The following is a 12651-nucleotide window of genomic DNA, read 5'->3' as shown; positions in this document are numbered from 1 at the left end:
ACTTTAAGAATGAGGGTAAATAGAAGTTATCCCCAAATGAGTTTCTTATATAACCTCCTGCCAGTTCACTGTGGTGCGAAGGGTCCAAGTTCAAGATTTTCATGATTGAGTGGATTGTTAGGAATCAGGCACTTCCAGTGGGACTCGGCATTCCCATCCCTGTCCCCTTACCCCCCACCATACATGTGTGGAAGGGTGAGGAAAATGAAAGCCATTCACACCTGATTCTGATACCATGTGTCTCCCTTCTCCATTTAGGGCCTTTGATGGGGAGGGATAGTACCTTCCTCCTGGCATTGCCTCTGAGTAGCTTTGTGATCTCCTTTGGGCTATTATGTTAGTTGGTACTTTGGTTTCTTTGGCTCCCAGCACCAGCTGATGCCCTGACCTGAGTCCCAGTTGGGCAGGCTCTAGTGCTCAGTGCTGTAGCTATCTCCAGGGCATTGTTCTTGAGACTTCCAACAGGGCAGATTTGTGCAGTTGGCCCATCTGGGCAAGATCTATAACAAGTAGAGCTCTGTGCAATAAGCTCATCTCCATAGTTCACCCCCCGCTACCCCCGCCTTCGGGCTGCAGCAGCCTGACACCCCAGCCCCACCATGGACAGTATCAAAGAGATACTCTCTGCTCCTTTCAAAGGGGTATTGCTTGTGGCATCTCATTGATTGGCATTACCTGGGCAGAAATGGGAAAACAGGGATTCTCTGCCCTCTCAATTCAATCTCCTCCCTTAAGCCAGTCCTGTAGTTTGAATCTCCTTGGCATGGGAGCCATAAATAATATCACCAGTAAGATTAATTTTTGGTCCACCTACCCTAGTCTGCTCACAATGTTGTCTTTAAAACCAAGGGACAAACAAGAGGAGTATCTCCATGAACAGGCAAGAGCAGATGCGCTCAGTGGGGCCAAGTGGGGAGAGAAAGCTGAACTCTTAATTTGACTACAGGGTTTGATTTGGTCATTGGATTTATTGACTTTCGATTTGGAACAGCATTTGGAGGAAGGCAAGAAGAGAGGGAGAGAGGGAGGAAGGGACGGGGTGGTTGGGGGAGAGAGACTGGACTCACAAGGTTAATTATTCTAGGTCCAGAGAAAAGGCCAGGATGTTTAAGAGATCATTTGATCACCTCTGTCTTCCAGCTGTTAGCCCTACACTTTAATCTTCTCCTTTTCAGTTCCTCACTGTTGGGTCATTTCAAAGGATTCAGTGCAGCAGGCCCATGCTTCCCCATGTCCCAGTGGCATGTCCAGCCTAAAATGGGCTCTTCTACACACTCTCTATTCTGACATTTCTGGTAGCTTCAACTGACTGCTACCCTTCCTCACTGTGGAAGGAGAAGGGAAGCAAGAAAAGCGTTAAGAAATAACTCCAACTTATGGCTCTCTAACTTCTACAACTACTACCCTGAGGTTGGCCAAGTCCATATTTTCCCAGGACAGGGTCATCTATATGCCTAGCCCTTCCCCAGGAACCTTGAAGCCCACTTTATCCTGGAAAAGGTTGCATGGCACTATTATTTGCTCACTAAAAGGAGGTGAAGGAGCAAGTTAGAAATTAGGGGTCCTGGGAAATAAAGAGACATTGGAGAAAAAGAAGCAAATGAAAGCCCAGCCAACAGAAGACTCTCTGAGGATAGTTTCTGTGTCCTACTCCTCCTGCATCCTACTACCTGGATCACACTTTTCTCGAAAGTTTTCTAGCATCATCAAGTAAGTTTCTGATCGAGGAAGCATTTTTCTCTTTTTACACTCCCCAGCAGCCAAACACACTCTGCCACCATGCTAGTTAGTTAGGGAATACAACAAATATTTCTGAGACCAGGAAGTTCCAATGGATCTGTATAGGTGGTCTTTCTGAGAGTCCTAGATTCCTGACCACGTTCTGACACTGAGCTTCCTAGGAGATTTGAGGAGGACCACGTTGTTCCGTCATAGAGCAATGCCCTACCCTAGTACAGCCCATGACTGTTCCAACCTTGCTGAGAACTGGGGAACCTGTCACCATGCCTTTTTCCCACAGTCGAAACCTGACTGGGTCCCACAGGGCTGCACTTGTGGATGGGAAAGACTCCCTATTTGAGCCTGTGTTGGGAGGGACAGAGGTCACAGTAAAGGCCTGGCTCTGGGTAAGAGATTGCAGGGTGAAGAGGGATGCAGATTAAGGTGACAAATGCCAAAATGAAGTAGCAGTGGTCTGACTGTTCTCCACTGGACAACTGGAAAACAGAGAGGCTCCAGCAAGGGAAAAAGGTCATCCCAGTCCCAGGAAGATGGCCAAACCTTACTCTCATGAAAAATAGGATAGCATGGAGAAAATCTGGATTAGGGTAGATAACCCAGCTTTCCAAGTACAGCCACCCTTGGCACCATGCAGTGTAGACCCACCCAGCTTTGGGATTGGCTGTCCAAGTTCTGAGTGGGAGATCAGAAAGAAGCTATCCAAGCCCCTGAGAGATCTAATGGAGGGAGAAGGCCCATGCAGGAAGAAGCAGGAAGCCAATGGCTGGATTTTCTTTCTAGTCCCCACCCTATTCACAGTGCCTGGTGAATATCTTCTGGCCAGAGCACTTTATAGACAGCCCAGTAGAGGATGTTGAAGATGAGGAAAGTGAAAGGGAAGACAGCCCGGGAGATGGTATCAATCCTCTTGGCATGGTCCACATAGAGTTTCTGCATGGTTTCTCCCTCCCTTAGAAGAGGGGCTAGGGGTTGGGGGCTATAAATGCTTGAACCTTCCATTGGACCTCCATCCCTTGCCTGCTTGCAGTGGCCCAGGCCATAGCCACGGAAATAGAAGCGACTTTCTTGGATGATATCTTCCTCCTGGAATTACATGGAAGAAAGGTCAGAATTTGAGGTCACAACTCTAAGGCCAGGGCATAGAGACCAAGGTACAAACAAATATTTCATAAGTGATGCTATGCAGAGGGAGTGACAGGATACACAGGTGCACTGCATGCTTTCTTATGCCACAAAACTACTCATGAGATAGGTGTATGCTAAGCAGCTCTACATGGGAAGTAGGCTATACATTATGATTCCATTAGCAGATAAGCCCAGAGCTGCCTTTTTAAAATGCATTTCCATTTACAGCCATCTAAAACCCAGTTGTAGTGGGACATCTCAATGTCAAGTTATCTCTGACTGGTAATAAACAATAAACAGAACAATGGAAACTTTAGAAAGCATAACTGATATATTTAGTAATATTGACTTTAATAGCTTTCAAAAGCTGCAGAATTAATTCTCCTTATACATAGTATCTTTTAAAAAATTGTTTATCTGGACTCAAAGTTGAAAATTCCAACATTTTAAAAATACCCAATGGATTATGCAAATTAAGGTAAAGTTGATTACTCTATTGCAGATATGTGTGCCTCTCTGCAAATCAGCAGATCTCAACAGAGGGGTCAGTACATGTAGGGTAGCATTTATTACCCAATACATATTCTATTCATGTAGAACACTTAGATTATGATGAACACATTAACACTGAGGAGGTAAATTATATAAAAGTATTAAGTAATGTAGCAGACTACACCAAGTTTACTTATCCAGTAGTCAGTTGACAATTTTAAGTAGCTATAACACAGCTGAGAGCCAGGAAATAAGGACAGAAATATAGAGATGGAGACGCACACACACAGAAAGAGAGAGAGAGAAACAGAGAGAGACCAAAGCCCCTGAGTGATCAATAGAGAGAACTTTACTCCTGTAAGAGCCCTTCAGGACCCCACTCGGAACTTTAAATTTACTCTTAATTTATATATGACCCAAACATGCCTAATTCTGTCGACTTCTAAAGGACACATTGCCATCAGAAGTGATGGTTCACAGCCTGGAAATTAGACAGAGGACAGGTAAGCATACACTAGAACCTAGAAATACTTCAAAGATGTATTGATGTTTACAGGAGTAAAAGCTTCAACTATCTAAAAGATCATCAAAGTGAAATGCCTCCTGTGAGATGATGCCAACTACCTTCTTGGTTTGCCCAGGACTGAAGGCTTCCTGAGACTTGGGACTTTCAGTGCTACAATAGAATAAGGTAAATATATATTGAATGGATATGACATAGACATACATATAGTATGGATAAAGCAGATTTTACACACACTGTACAGTTAAAAGGGTATCATAGGGTCTTTATAATGTGACCTCTGCAGCTATGGTAACACACTGAAAAGTGGCTTCTTAGATGAGATATCTGTGTGGTGGGTCCCAGGAACCCTTGATTATTACATCACTAGAAGGCCTAGCTAGTCACTGGGCATCAGGGGCAGGCAAGCTCAAGACAGAGATTTACCAACAGATTTTAACTCTTTCTCTGCTTCCCATGGATCCATAGTACAACCTTGGGAAAGGGCATTGACCTTGTTCACTGCTGTGCCCCCAGTGCCTACCATAGTGCTTGGCATCTAGTAGGTACCCAGTAGGTATCAGTTGAATGAATAAATGGACTGATGAGCCACATGCTTCAGAATATAGAACAGGGAATGGCTTTGTTCTCAAGTAGCCAATATCCTCTCAGGGTCTCAAACTGAAGGGTCTACTCAGAAAAGAGTCTTTCTTACTCAGTCACAAAGTGTCTAGCAGGAAAAATGACTGCTTCTTGCTCCACCCCTGTACCATGGCCTGATACCCTTCAGCCTCTAGAAAGAATGGCACCTTTGGCATAGAAAAGAATATCTCTTAGTCTGCCCACCAGAGATCTTTGCTACCTAATACTTGATTTTGCCAATCTCTCTGGTGAGAGTTGAACATGTGTAAGCCAGAGGCAAATTCACTACTATGGCTATGCTTCAGGCCTGAGTGGTAGTAGTAGGATGGCCTTAGCTCTCCACTTAAATTTATTTTCATAACCCTAGTCACCAGAGGCCTGTATCCTCTAGTTCATTTTCACACCATTCCCACTTGGGAGCTTCTGCTAGCCCCATGTTAGAGATGAAGAACCAGAAGCAAACAAAATATCTCCCAAGTAGTTGAAAAATGAGGGGTTAAGTAAAATGATTCTCTCTTTTGCTTTCCAGTTCAGGGTCCCTCAGGCCCCCTGTTCCCCATATCCTCATCCCCTCAGCCCTCCCAGCTAGAGGATATAAGCACAGAATAATTTTGTTTGCAAAAAGCTCTGAAAGAGAAAATCAAGTCCAGAAACAGCTGTTTCTGTTTCTATAGATGTAATTATTTCTCCTTCTCTCCAATCACAGTAAGTCTAAAAGGAATTATTTTGAAATATTTTCCAGGTAGAAAAAACTTTCACATGGAAGAGAAAATATGGCCAATAGAGTAAGCCACCCTTGGCCCTTTTTGATTTTAACATATTGTACCACTTGTAATTGAGGGAGCAAAGATGAATGGCCTGATACCCAAGGGTAGGCGTCCTGAAGTTGGTTGTTTTCTATTTAAGCCCAATTCCGAGGTGTGTGTGTGTGTGTGTCTAGAAAGGACAATGGAGACTTAAGCACCACTTTGTGGTTTCTGTGACTGTTGAGATAGAATATTTCTGTGGCAGCCATCTATAGGGAAGGAGGGCTGGGGAGCCAGAGAGAGAAGATATTCTAAAACCAAGCTGGGGAAGGAAATGCACAGTGTAAAAGGTGAGGTGTGGAGATGGAAAAGAGCGATCGGCATTCAGCAATATGTACTGAAGTGAAAAGAAGAGATTGGAGATTGGCAGAGGGTGCTGTGGGATGGAGAGAGGCAAGCAGTGTTCTGGGACCAAACCCCTGAGAGGACTTGGCAGTATTTTAAAATTTCTTCCATTTCTCAAGTTATTTTATTGATAATACATGTTTACATGGCTGTTGTGTCCAGAGCTTGGTGCTAGGGCTTGTTAAGTTTATTAAAAAAGGAGAGATAGACCCTTCCCTGTGAAGCTGACAGACTAACTGGGGGGAAAAAAACAGAAATGTATAGAAAAAATTAAACTACTTTAGACAGCGACATGGAAGGAGGCCACCATGCGGTAGAGAAACGTGTTTGAGGAGAGACAGAAGAATGGAATTAAGCCTGGGACTGGGTGTACAGCTGGCTGCCCCTTAGAGTACTCCTAACTTGCTCTGAGCTAAGAGATCACTAAAATTCATATGGATTCTCTCCCCTCCCTTAACAGGGCACCTCTCAGACTGAAGGAACAGCAGGGCCCAGAGAGAGGCTCTAGAAATGGATTAACTCTGCATCAGCTTATCCAGCCTGCTCCATGACCTCCCCAATTCCCACTACAGTTCCACTGAGATGGCAATGGCTGTAGGAAACTTGAAGAAGGACATGGACTAATGGTACAGGTTTTGATTTTCAGGTATTATTTACATTAATAATGAGCCCAGCCCACTTTTAGGCAGGATCCAGGAGCCCAAGCAGGGCCCAGGCTGCTGCTAAAACTTTGTAATAATTGAGCACTGCTTATGACAGACTCCATTATGAGGTCAGAATCAACCTGTATATAACCAGGAGGGTACAGGCTGTGGGCAGTTGGGGGCTGGAGAGGTGCAGGGAAGGAGAAGGGGCCACTGCCAACTGGCTGTAGCTGTACAGTGACTGCGGCAGCCTTCTAGTGCTGGGACACCCACACAGGCGATTTGGCAGGCAATAGGCATCTGGAACTGATTGGCAGCCTGCTCTTCTTTATGAAGGTAGGCATTGAGGAAGATATCAAGGTCAAAATCCCTATGAAGATAAGATTTTGGTATCTGCAGACAGGTTAGACACAGCCAAAAAGGGGGTGGGGACAGTTAGTTCAGAAAATGGTGCATCCTCTTTTCTTGCCCTTCTGCCAAGTCTATATATTTTTTCTAACCCTCCGCACGGGATAGGAAAGGCTTTTTAGGTCTGTTGAAGAATGGGATCTACTTAGGGAGAGGCACTTGTGTTTCAACCCACTAGAGGGCGTATTTCCCAGAGTCCGCCTAAAGACAGTCAGGAATTAAAATTTTGACAAAACCACTAGACTAATCTCAAACCACAAGGGCCTCTGCCCTCAGCTGAAAGGGACCTTAGCAAGGGACATGTAATCCTGGAGGTAATTTGTGAGCTATTTTTAGTGCGGGCATATGGTAGGGGTACCCCAGGAGCAGCTGAGGTGAGAGATTGGGTGTTAGGAGGAGAGCCGAGCCTTAGTGCTCAAGTGGCCCCCGACAGGCGGCAGCCAGTGGGCTCTGATCACTGTTTCTCCTCCAGAGGTCCTGTGTGCTTACCCCTTTGGCTTTAGAGCCTCCAGATTAGGCTAAAAACAAGGAAGCAGAGCTCAAGACAGACCAGCACTCTGGATCTAATGACTAATCGATCCGTTTGTAGCTCAGCAAAGGCTTTTGGTTTTCCTCACAATCGGGCACTTGGTTTGGTGAGAGAGGCCCCGCCCCTCTGTTGTCATGACAACGGACCTAGCACCTATTATTTGAGTAATCTGGGGTTAACTGCCTTGGTCGTCAGGACAACGAGATCTCTATTTTTATCTCCCCAGGTGACCACTCTACTGTAGGAGAAATGGGGTTAACAAACAGGAGTGAGGGAGAACAACAGTCCACACCCAACAACTCTGACCCGCCCATTGAAGAGCAAGGCGAAGAAATCCAACAGCCAGAAGAGTCTAGTAGTGATTTTTCAGTTCCATTTTAGCTATGGAAACACTTTGATCACACTCCCCCAGCCTGACCCTTGAATTCTTAACCACCAATCAGTGTATGACCTGGGGTGTGGGGAGAGATGGGAGCAACCATTATAATTCTCCTAATACTGGCTAGTATTTTTTTCAGTGCTTAGTATGTGTCAGCCACTGTGCCCATGCTCTTAATCATCCTACTAGACTGCCCTACAGGGACTAATGTCCCATTGGACAGATAAGGAAACGGAGTCAAAGAGGTTAAAGTACTCAGCTTATCTGTGACCAGCCTGGCACAGGAATCTAGGGGTTCTGATGGCCCGTCTAGTCCTTGCAGGCCTAGGTTGTGTCTAGGTTTGTGGGAGAAGGGGGTAGGGAGGAAGGTGCCAATGGGGGAGGGAAATGGGCCCCTCCCTAGTTATACTCACCATGCGTTGGCACTTCTGCCTTCTTCGAAGTTGCATGAATTCCTTATGCTGACGGGAGACAAAATTTACAGCAGCATACTCCAGCAGCGCAGCGAAGACAAAGAGCAGGCACACAGCCATCCAGATGTCAATAGCCTTCACGTAGGACACCTGCAATATCCACCAACAGAGCGGTCAACTTTCTTGGAGTTCTTCCATGCCTATCGAGGGGTTTGCCAGCCCATATCCACTGCCTGCTGTTCTTCAGTTTTATCTTGAAGTTCTGGTTTTTAAAGATGCTTTTCCATGATATATGCCAGTGTCTGAAGGCCCATGTCAAAGAGATGCTGCTACCCATAATCCTTTACCTCTCTGCACTCTCCACCCTCAACTTCCATCTGCCTTTCCTTTCTAAGCTTCTTTTCCTTTCTTTATTCTTTTTGCACCTCTGTTTCTGCTGCTTCTGCTTCTTCTCATTTTTTTTTCTTTTGATTCTTTTCTTGCAGTAAACACCAATGAGCATGAATATTGCATTTCTTTGTCCTCTGTTATCTCCTAGGGTCCTCACAGCTACGGTGGGAATAGGGCAGGGCTTGTCACTCCCACAGGAGCCATGTGAGGACACTTGGGGCCTGGGGAGGAAAAGTCTTAGCCAAGATCACCCAGTGAGAAGGTGGCATGAGGGCTTGGGTGTTCTGGGCTTCCAGATAGTGGCACTGCCATTTACCTAGGCTGCTGTGTCAATATCAGATGAGGAGTTTGTCCTTTCCCACCTCCACCCCTGTCGTTCCATTGACCCTGTGGTTTTTCCTGCTGTTCTTTGTGGAAGGCCCTACTCAGGAACTGAAGTCAGTGGCTCAAGGGAGCACACCCAACCTGGGCTATGGACACTTCTCTAAATTCAAGGCACTGTTGGTATCTGCTTATCCAGTCCCTAGTGCTCTCTTCCCCTTACCTGCCTTGGCAGCCTTTGAGTACTTTTGTCTCCCATTCCCCTGTGAAGACTGAACATTCACCTCTCCTGGAGGAGTGTTGTGGCTGGGTGTGGGGCCAGGAAAGTGGAGACAGAACTCAGGTTTAAGAAGTCTTTTTCCCTCCTCAACCAGATCCACTACCTACATGGTTTTAAGCTGCTGAGCTCACCCTATGGGGCTGCCCAGCAGGAGTCAGATGCATGACAACCTCTTTCACCAGCCTCTGCTAGGTTGGGCTGTGAGGGCGCTGCAGAGTCCAGGTAAGGAGCAGATCTACTGGGATAAACGTTCCACCTCAGTGGTTCTTAACTCTTTCGGCACCCACCAGGGGCATTTGGTTGCACAGTTCTGGGCTGTGTGTGGCTACCAGCACCTAGTGGTAGAGGCAGAGTTCTGCTAAACAACCTACAATGTGCAGCACAGCCCCCCCCAAATCCCCCAGGATCACGCAGGGAAGAGTTATTCAGCCCCACATGGCAATTGTGCTAAGGTTGAGAAAGCCTGCTCTGTCTTCTTTAAAGTGATTCAGCTGAGGTGGTAGTGGTGGGTTGCTAGGCAATCCTGATTAAGTACCCCTTGGTATTTCCATTTGCCCCCTAATAAGAGGGTATCCTGTTTCATTCACCATCTCTCAGTCCCACTGTGCTCCCAGGGAAGTCAGGTGACATGACAGTCCATAATGAGGGCATAACAAGGGGGGTCCATGAAGGGCTTTGGACCATGAAAAGGAAAGGACACCATAAACAGCAGGAAGAAAGTCTTGTTAACAACGAATGTGTCAATAATGCACTTTTAAATAGTGCTGGAATCCATCCACTCACTATCGTAGCTCATCTCAGGGATGATTTCCTAAATAGTCTCTCTATATCTATGTTTGCCTCCTCTGATCTGTTCTACAAACAGCAGCCAGAGTTTTGTTTTCAAAATGTAAATCTGATCATATCATTCCTCTGCCTACAATCCTCCAGTGGCACACCATTACTTTGATGATATAATCTGTGTTTCCATGAGCATGGCATCTAGCCCCTGTCCATTTCTTCAGCTTTATCTCACCTCTTGCAATCTATGACTCTGCCATGATGAACTATTTCAGTCATTTCCAAATAAGGGGACAATTTCTCTCTCTGTCTTTCTCCTTCACCTTGACAACTCTGACCTAAACATTCACTTTAGATACCACATCCTTTGGGAAACCTTGCCTAATTGTCCCAGTCTGGGTTGGTTGCCCCTGCTATATGTGCCCAGGTTCTTCTTCTTACAGCTTCTTAGTAGCCATCAAATGTCCCTGGCCACTTCCTTCACTAGACTGACCGCTCTTCAATGGCAGGGACCTGCTCCTATCATGTTCACTCTTCCAGCCCTAGTGCCTGGCCAAGTGCACATAGTAAATATTTTGGAATGAATGAGTGGATGAATGGGTGGATGATTTAGCAATGTGTTTGTCTCTGTGGCCTTGTTTTCTCTCTTGACCCTCCTTGCTACTACCTGCCCCAGAAGCTGTAGGCCATTTAGATTACAGGGTTTCAAGAGAATTGAGTCCCTCCTTCCTGCTATGACTTTAGCTCTAATCTGTCTGTCTCTAGTAGAACTTTCCATTTAGCCCTTCCATTCTGCTCTGAGCCACCTACAGTTAGTGTAGATCAAGAACATGGCAAGAGACAGTGATCAATGCCTTTGGGAGTCCCCAGAAAAGTAAAGAAGGAGTGGCTTTCTGGGAGCATGGGGAATGTCCATCCCAACTGGGTTCCCTCACAAACTGAGCCTCTGCTTCTCTCATCTGGACACTAGAGTTTGATTTGGGGTGTGATTATTGCGGCTTTCAGAAACCCCTGACCTGGCCCCCCTTTCCTTGGAGCTCCCACCAAATAATGTTGCACAAACTCAAGAGTGAGCAGAAACCCCCGGACTTACTCAGTTATTTGCTCTGTGGGGTTGGCCAGTGAGGCTGTTAAGTACATATTTTGCTTACTAGCTGATGAGGTCACAAAAAGCTCATCAAAACCTGATGAGATCAAAATTAAAAATTAAAAAAAAACTAAAAAAAAAAACCTAATGAGAAGGCACCAAATACAAATGAGGAAAGTAACTGATTCCTGGGAGGGAGCAGACGAATTGTGCTTGCTCACAGGAGACACCTGGAAAATGAAGTTCTCTTGGCAAGAACAAGGCATGAATTGCAGCACCTCCCTGAATTACAGAAGAATCCCCTTTTTGCATGGCAGTGGCAATAAACTAGGGCAGAATTCTTGGATCTGAACTACTTTTCTGCCTCTGGTCTTCCTACAAGGCCATTCCCATCACATGATCATTGCAGCTGCAATTGGCCTGTAGCCTTTGCCTAAGCTCAGGCTGCCTCTCAGAGCCTCTTCAGCATCTCTGTTTAGAAAACACATTTATAGGAAATGCTGTCTGACAACTTCCCCAGGGACACTTGATCCTAATCTGACCCTTGTCACTGTTTATCTCTAGAGAGCTCTGAAACACCACAAAGGTTTCCCACCTTTAACCAGCTGCTTTAGCCCTAGGTCCAGCACTCAGTTCTTTCCACCCAGATATCTAAAACAACTATAACACCAGCTAACATTTATTGAGCAGTTATTATGTGCCAAACACTGTTCTCTGTGTTAATATATTATCTTATTTATTTTTTGCAATAACCCTATAGAAGAGGTGATATTCTTATTCTTTTATTACAGACAAGGAGATTGAAAGGTTAAGGAATTCACCAAATGGTGAAGCTGACACTTAAGCCGAAATCTGCCTGACTCTATAATCTCCTACTCTTAACGACTATATTCTTAGGAATAAGCACTGGGAGATGGGATATCACATGGCCTGGTTCCCATCAAATCAGAGCAAGAGGGAGTATGTTCACTGAAAGATCCACAAGGAACTGTGCTGCTTTCATCTCTCAGTCTTTCTTCATGGCCCTAGTACAGTGTCTGGTACATAGTATATGCTCAATAAACATTTATTGGATGAATGAATGGGCTTGCTCCCTGATTTCTCATGGCCTTGCAAACTGTAAGGACTTTGAGGTAATTTCTAAATTCCCTACACAAAGACATGAGGCAGGGAGACCCTGGGCCCAGTCCCATCAGCACAGATCTCTCCGTGTAATAAAAACATCGCCAGGCCTCAGAAAATCAGAGTCCACTGGCTTTAATTGCCATTTTCTACCTCAGAATCTTCTCACTTCCCAAAACGGACATTGTCTCTAGAGCTCTTTGGATACATAATAGTATCCAATTTATGACATAGTAAGAAACAAATATTGGTTTGAAATCCTTCTATTTTTTTTATTACCTCTTGTGGGACATGACCCTGAGTAGGTCATTGTATCTCTTGGGGCTGTATTCTTCTCATCTGTCCCATGAAGGAGTGAGACTTTCTACTCATTTAGGGTCTTTTGATCTTGGACATGCTAGTATTTCTTGATGAAAGTCAAAGTAAGTCAGGTACTGTCTCTACTCGTTCCTTAGACCCCAGCTTCTACATTGTGAATAATGTCATTAATAGTATGTTGTAGGGAAAGAGAGGACTCAAGCCACCTGCTCTTGTCCAGTACCTCTTCTATACCTTAGCTCCAAGGCAAATAGTGAGAAGGAAGGAACAGGGGATCAGTGGGAACTGGGGAGCTCTGTGGCAAACAAGCTCCCTGGCGTGTCTCTTC

General features: G+C 45.3%; 1 protein-coding gene and 1 long non-coding RNA gene across 5 annotated transcripts in view; one reads left to right on the top strand and one right to left on the bottom strand.

The window, feature by feature from the left end:
- The window catches only part of LOC118936070 (uncharacterized), a 27026-nt gene extending 14384 nt beyond the window's left edge, over positions 1 to 12642 (top strand). For 3 of the 4 annotated variants that reach the window (XR_005034103.2, XR_008995370.1, XR_008995371.1), the window contains exons 2-4: positions 3914 to 4048; positions 6113 to 6298; positions 7460 to 12642. This is a non-coding gene — a long non-coding RNA (uncharacterized LOC118936070). The remainder of the gene's footprint in view (positions 1 to 3913; positions 4049 to 6112; positions 6299 to 7459) is intronic. The other variant, XR_005034104.2, reaches the window with a different exon arrangement.
- LOC118936066 (glycine receptor subunit alpha-4) overlaps positions 2 to 12651 on the bottom strand; it is a 22988-nt gene continuing 10338 nt past the window's right edge. The window contains exons 8-9 of the mRNA XM_036932820.2: positions 8026 to 8175; positions 2 to 2823 (exon numbers count right to left, since the gene is read on the bottom strand). Coding sequence (XP_036788715.2) covers positions 2533 to 2823; positions 8026 to 8175 — 441 coding nt within the window. The 3' untranslated portion in view covers positions 2 to 2532. The remainder of the gene's footprint in view (positions 2824 to 8025; positions 8176 to 12651) is intronic.

This window comes from Manis pentadactyla, chromosome X (genome assembly GCF_030020395.1).
Source record: "Manis pentadactyla isolate mManPen7 chromosome X, mManPen7.hap1, whole genome shotgun sequence".
Lineage (NCBI taxonomy): Eukaryota > Metazoa > Chordata > Mammalia > Pholidota > Manidae > Manis > Manis pentadactyla.
The sequence above is the reverse complement of the archived record's forward strand: the minus strand, read 5'-3'. Positions and strand labels throughout refer to the sequence as shown.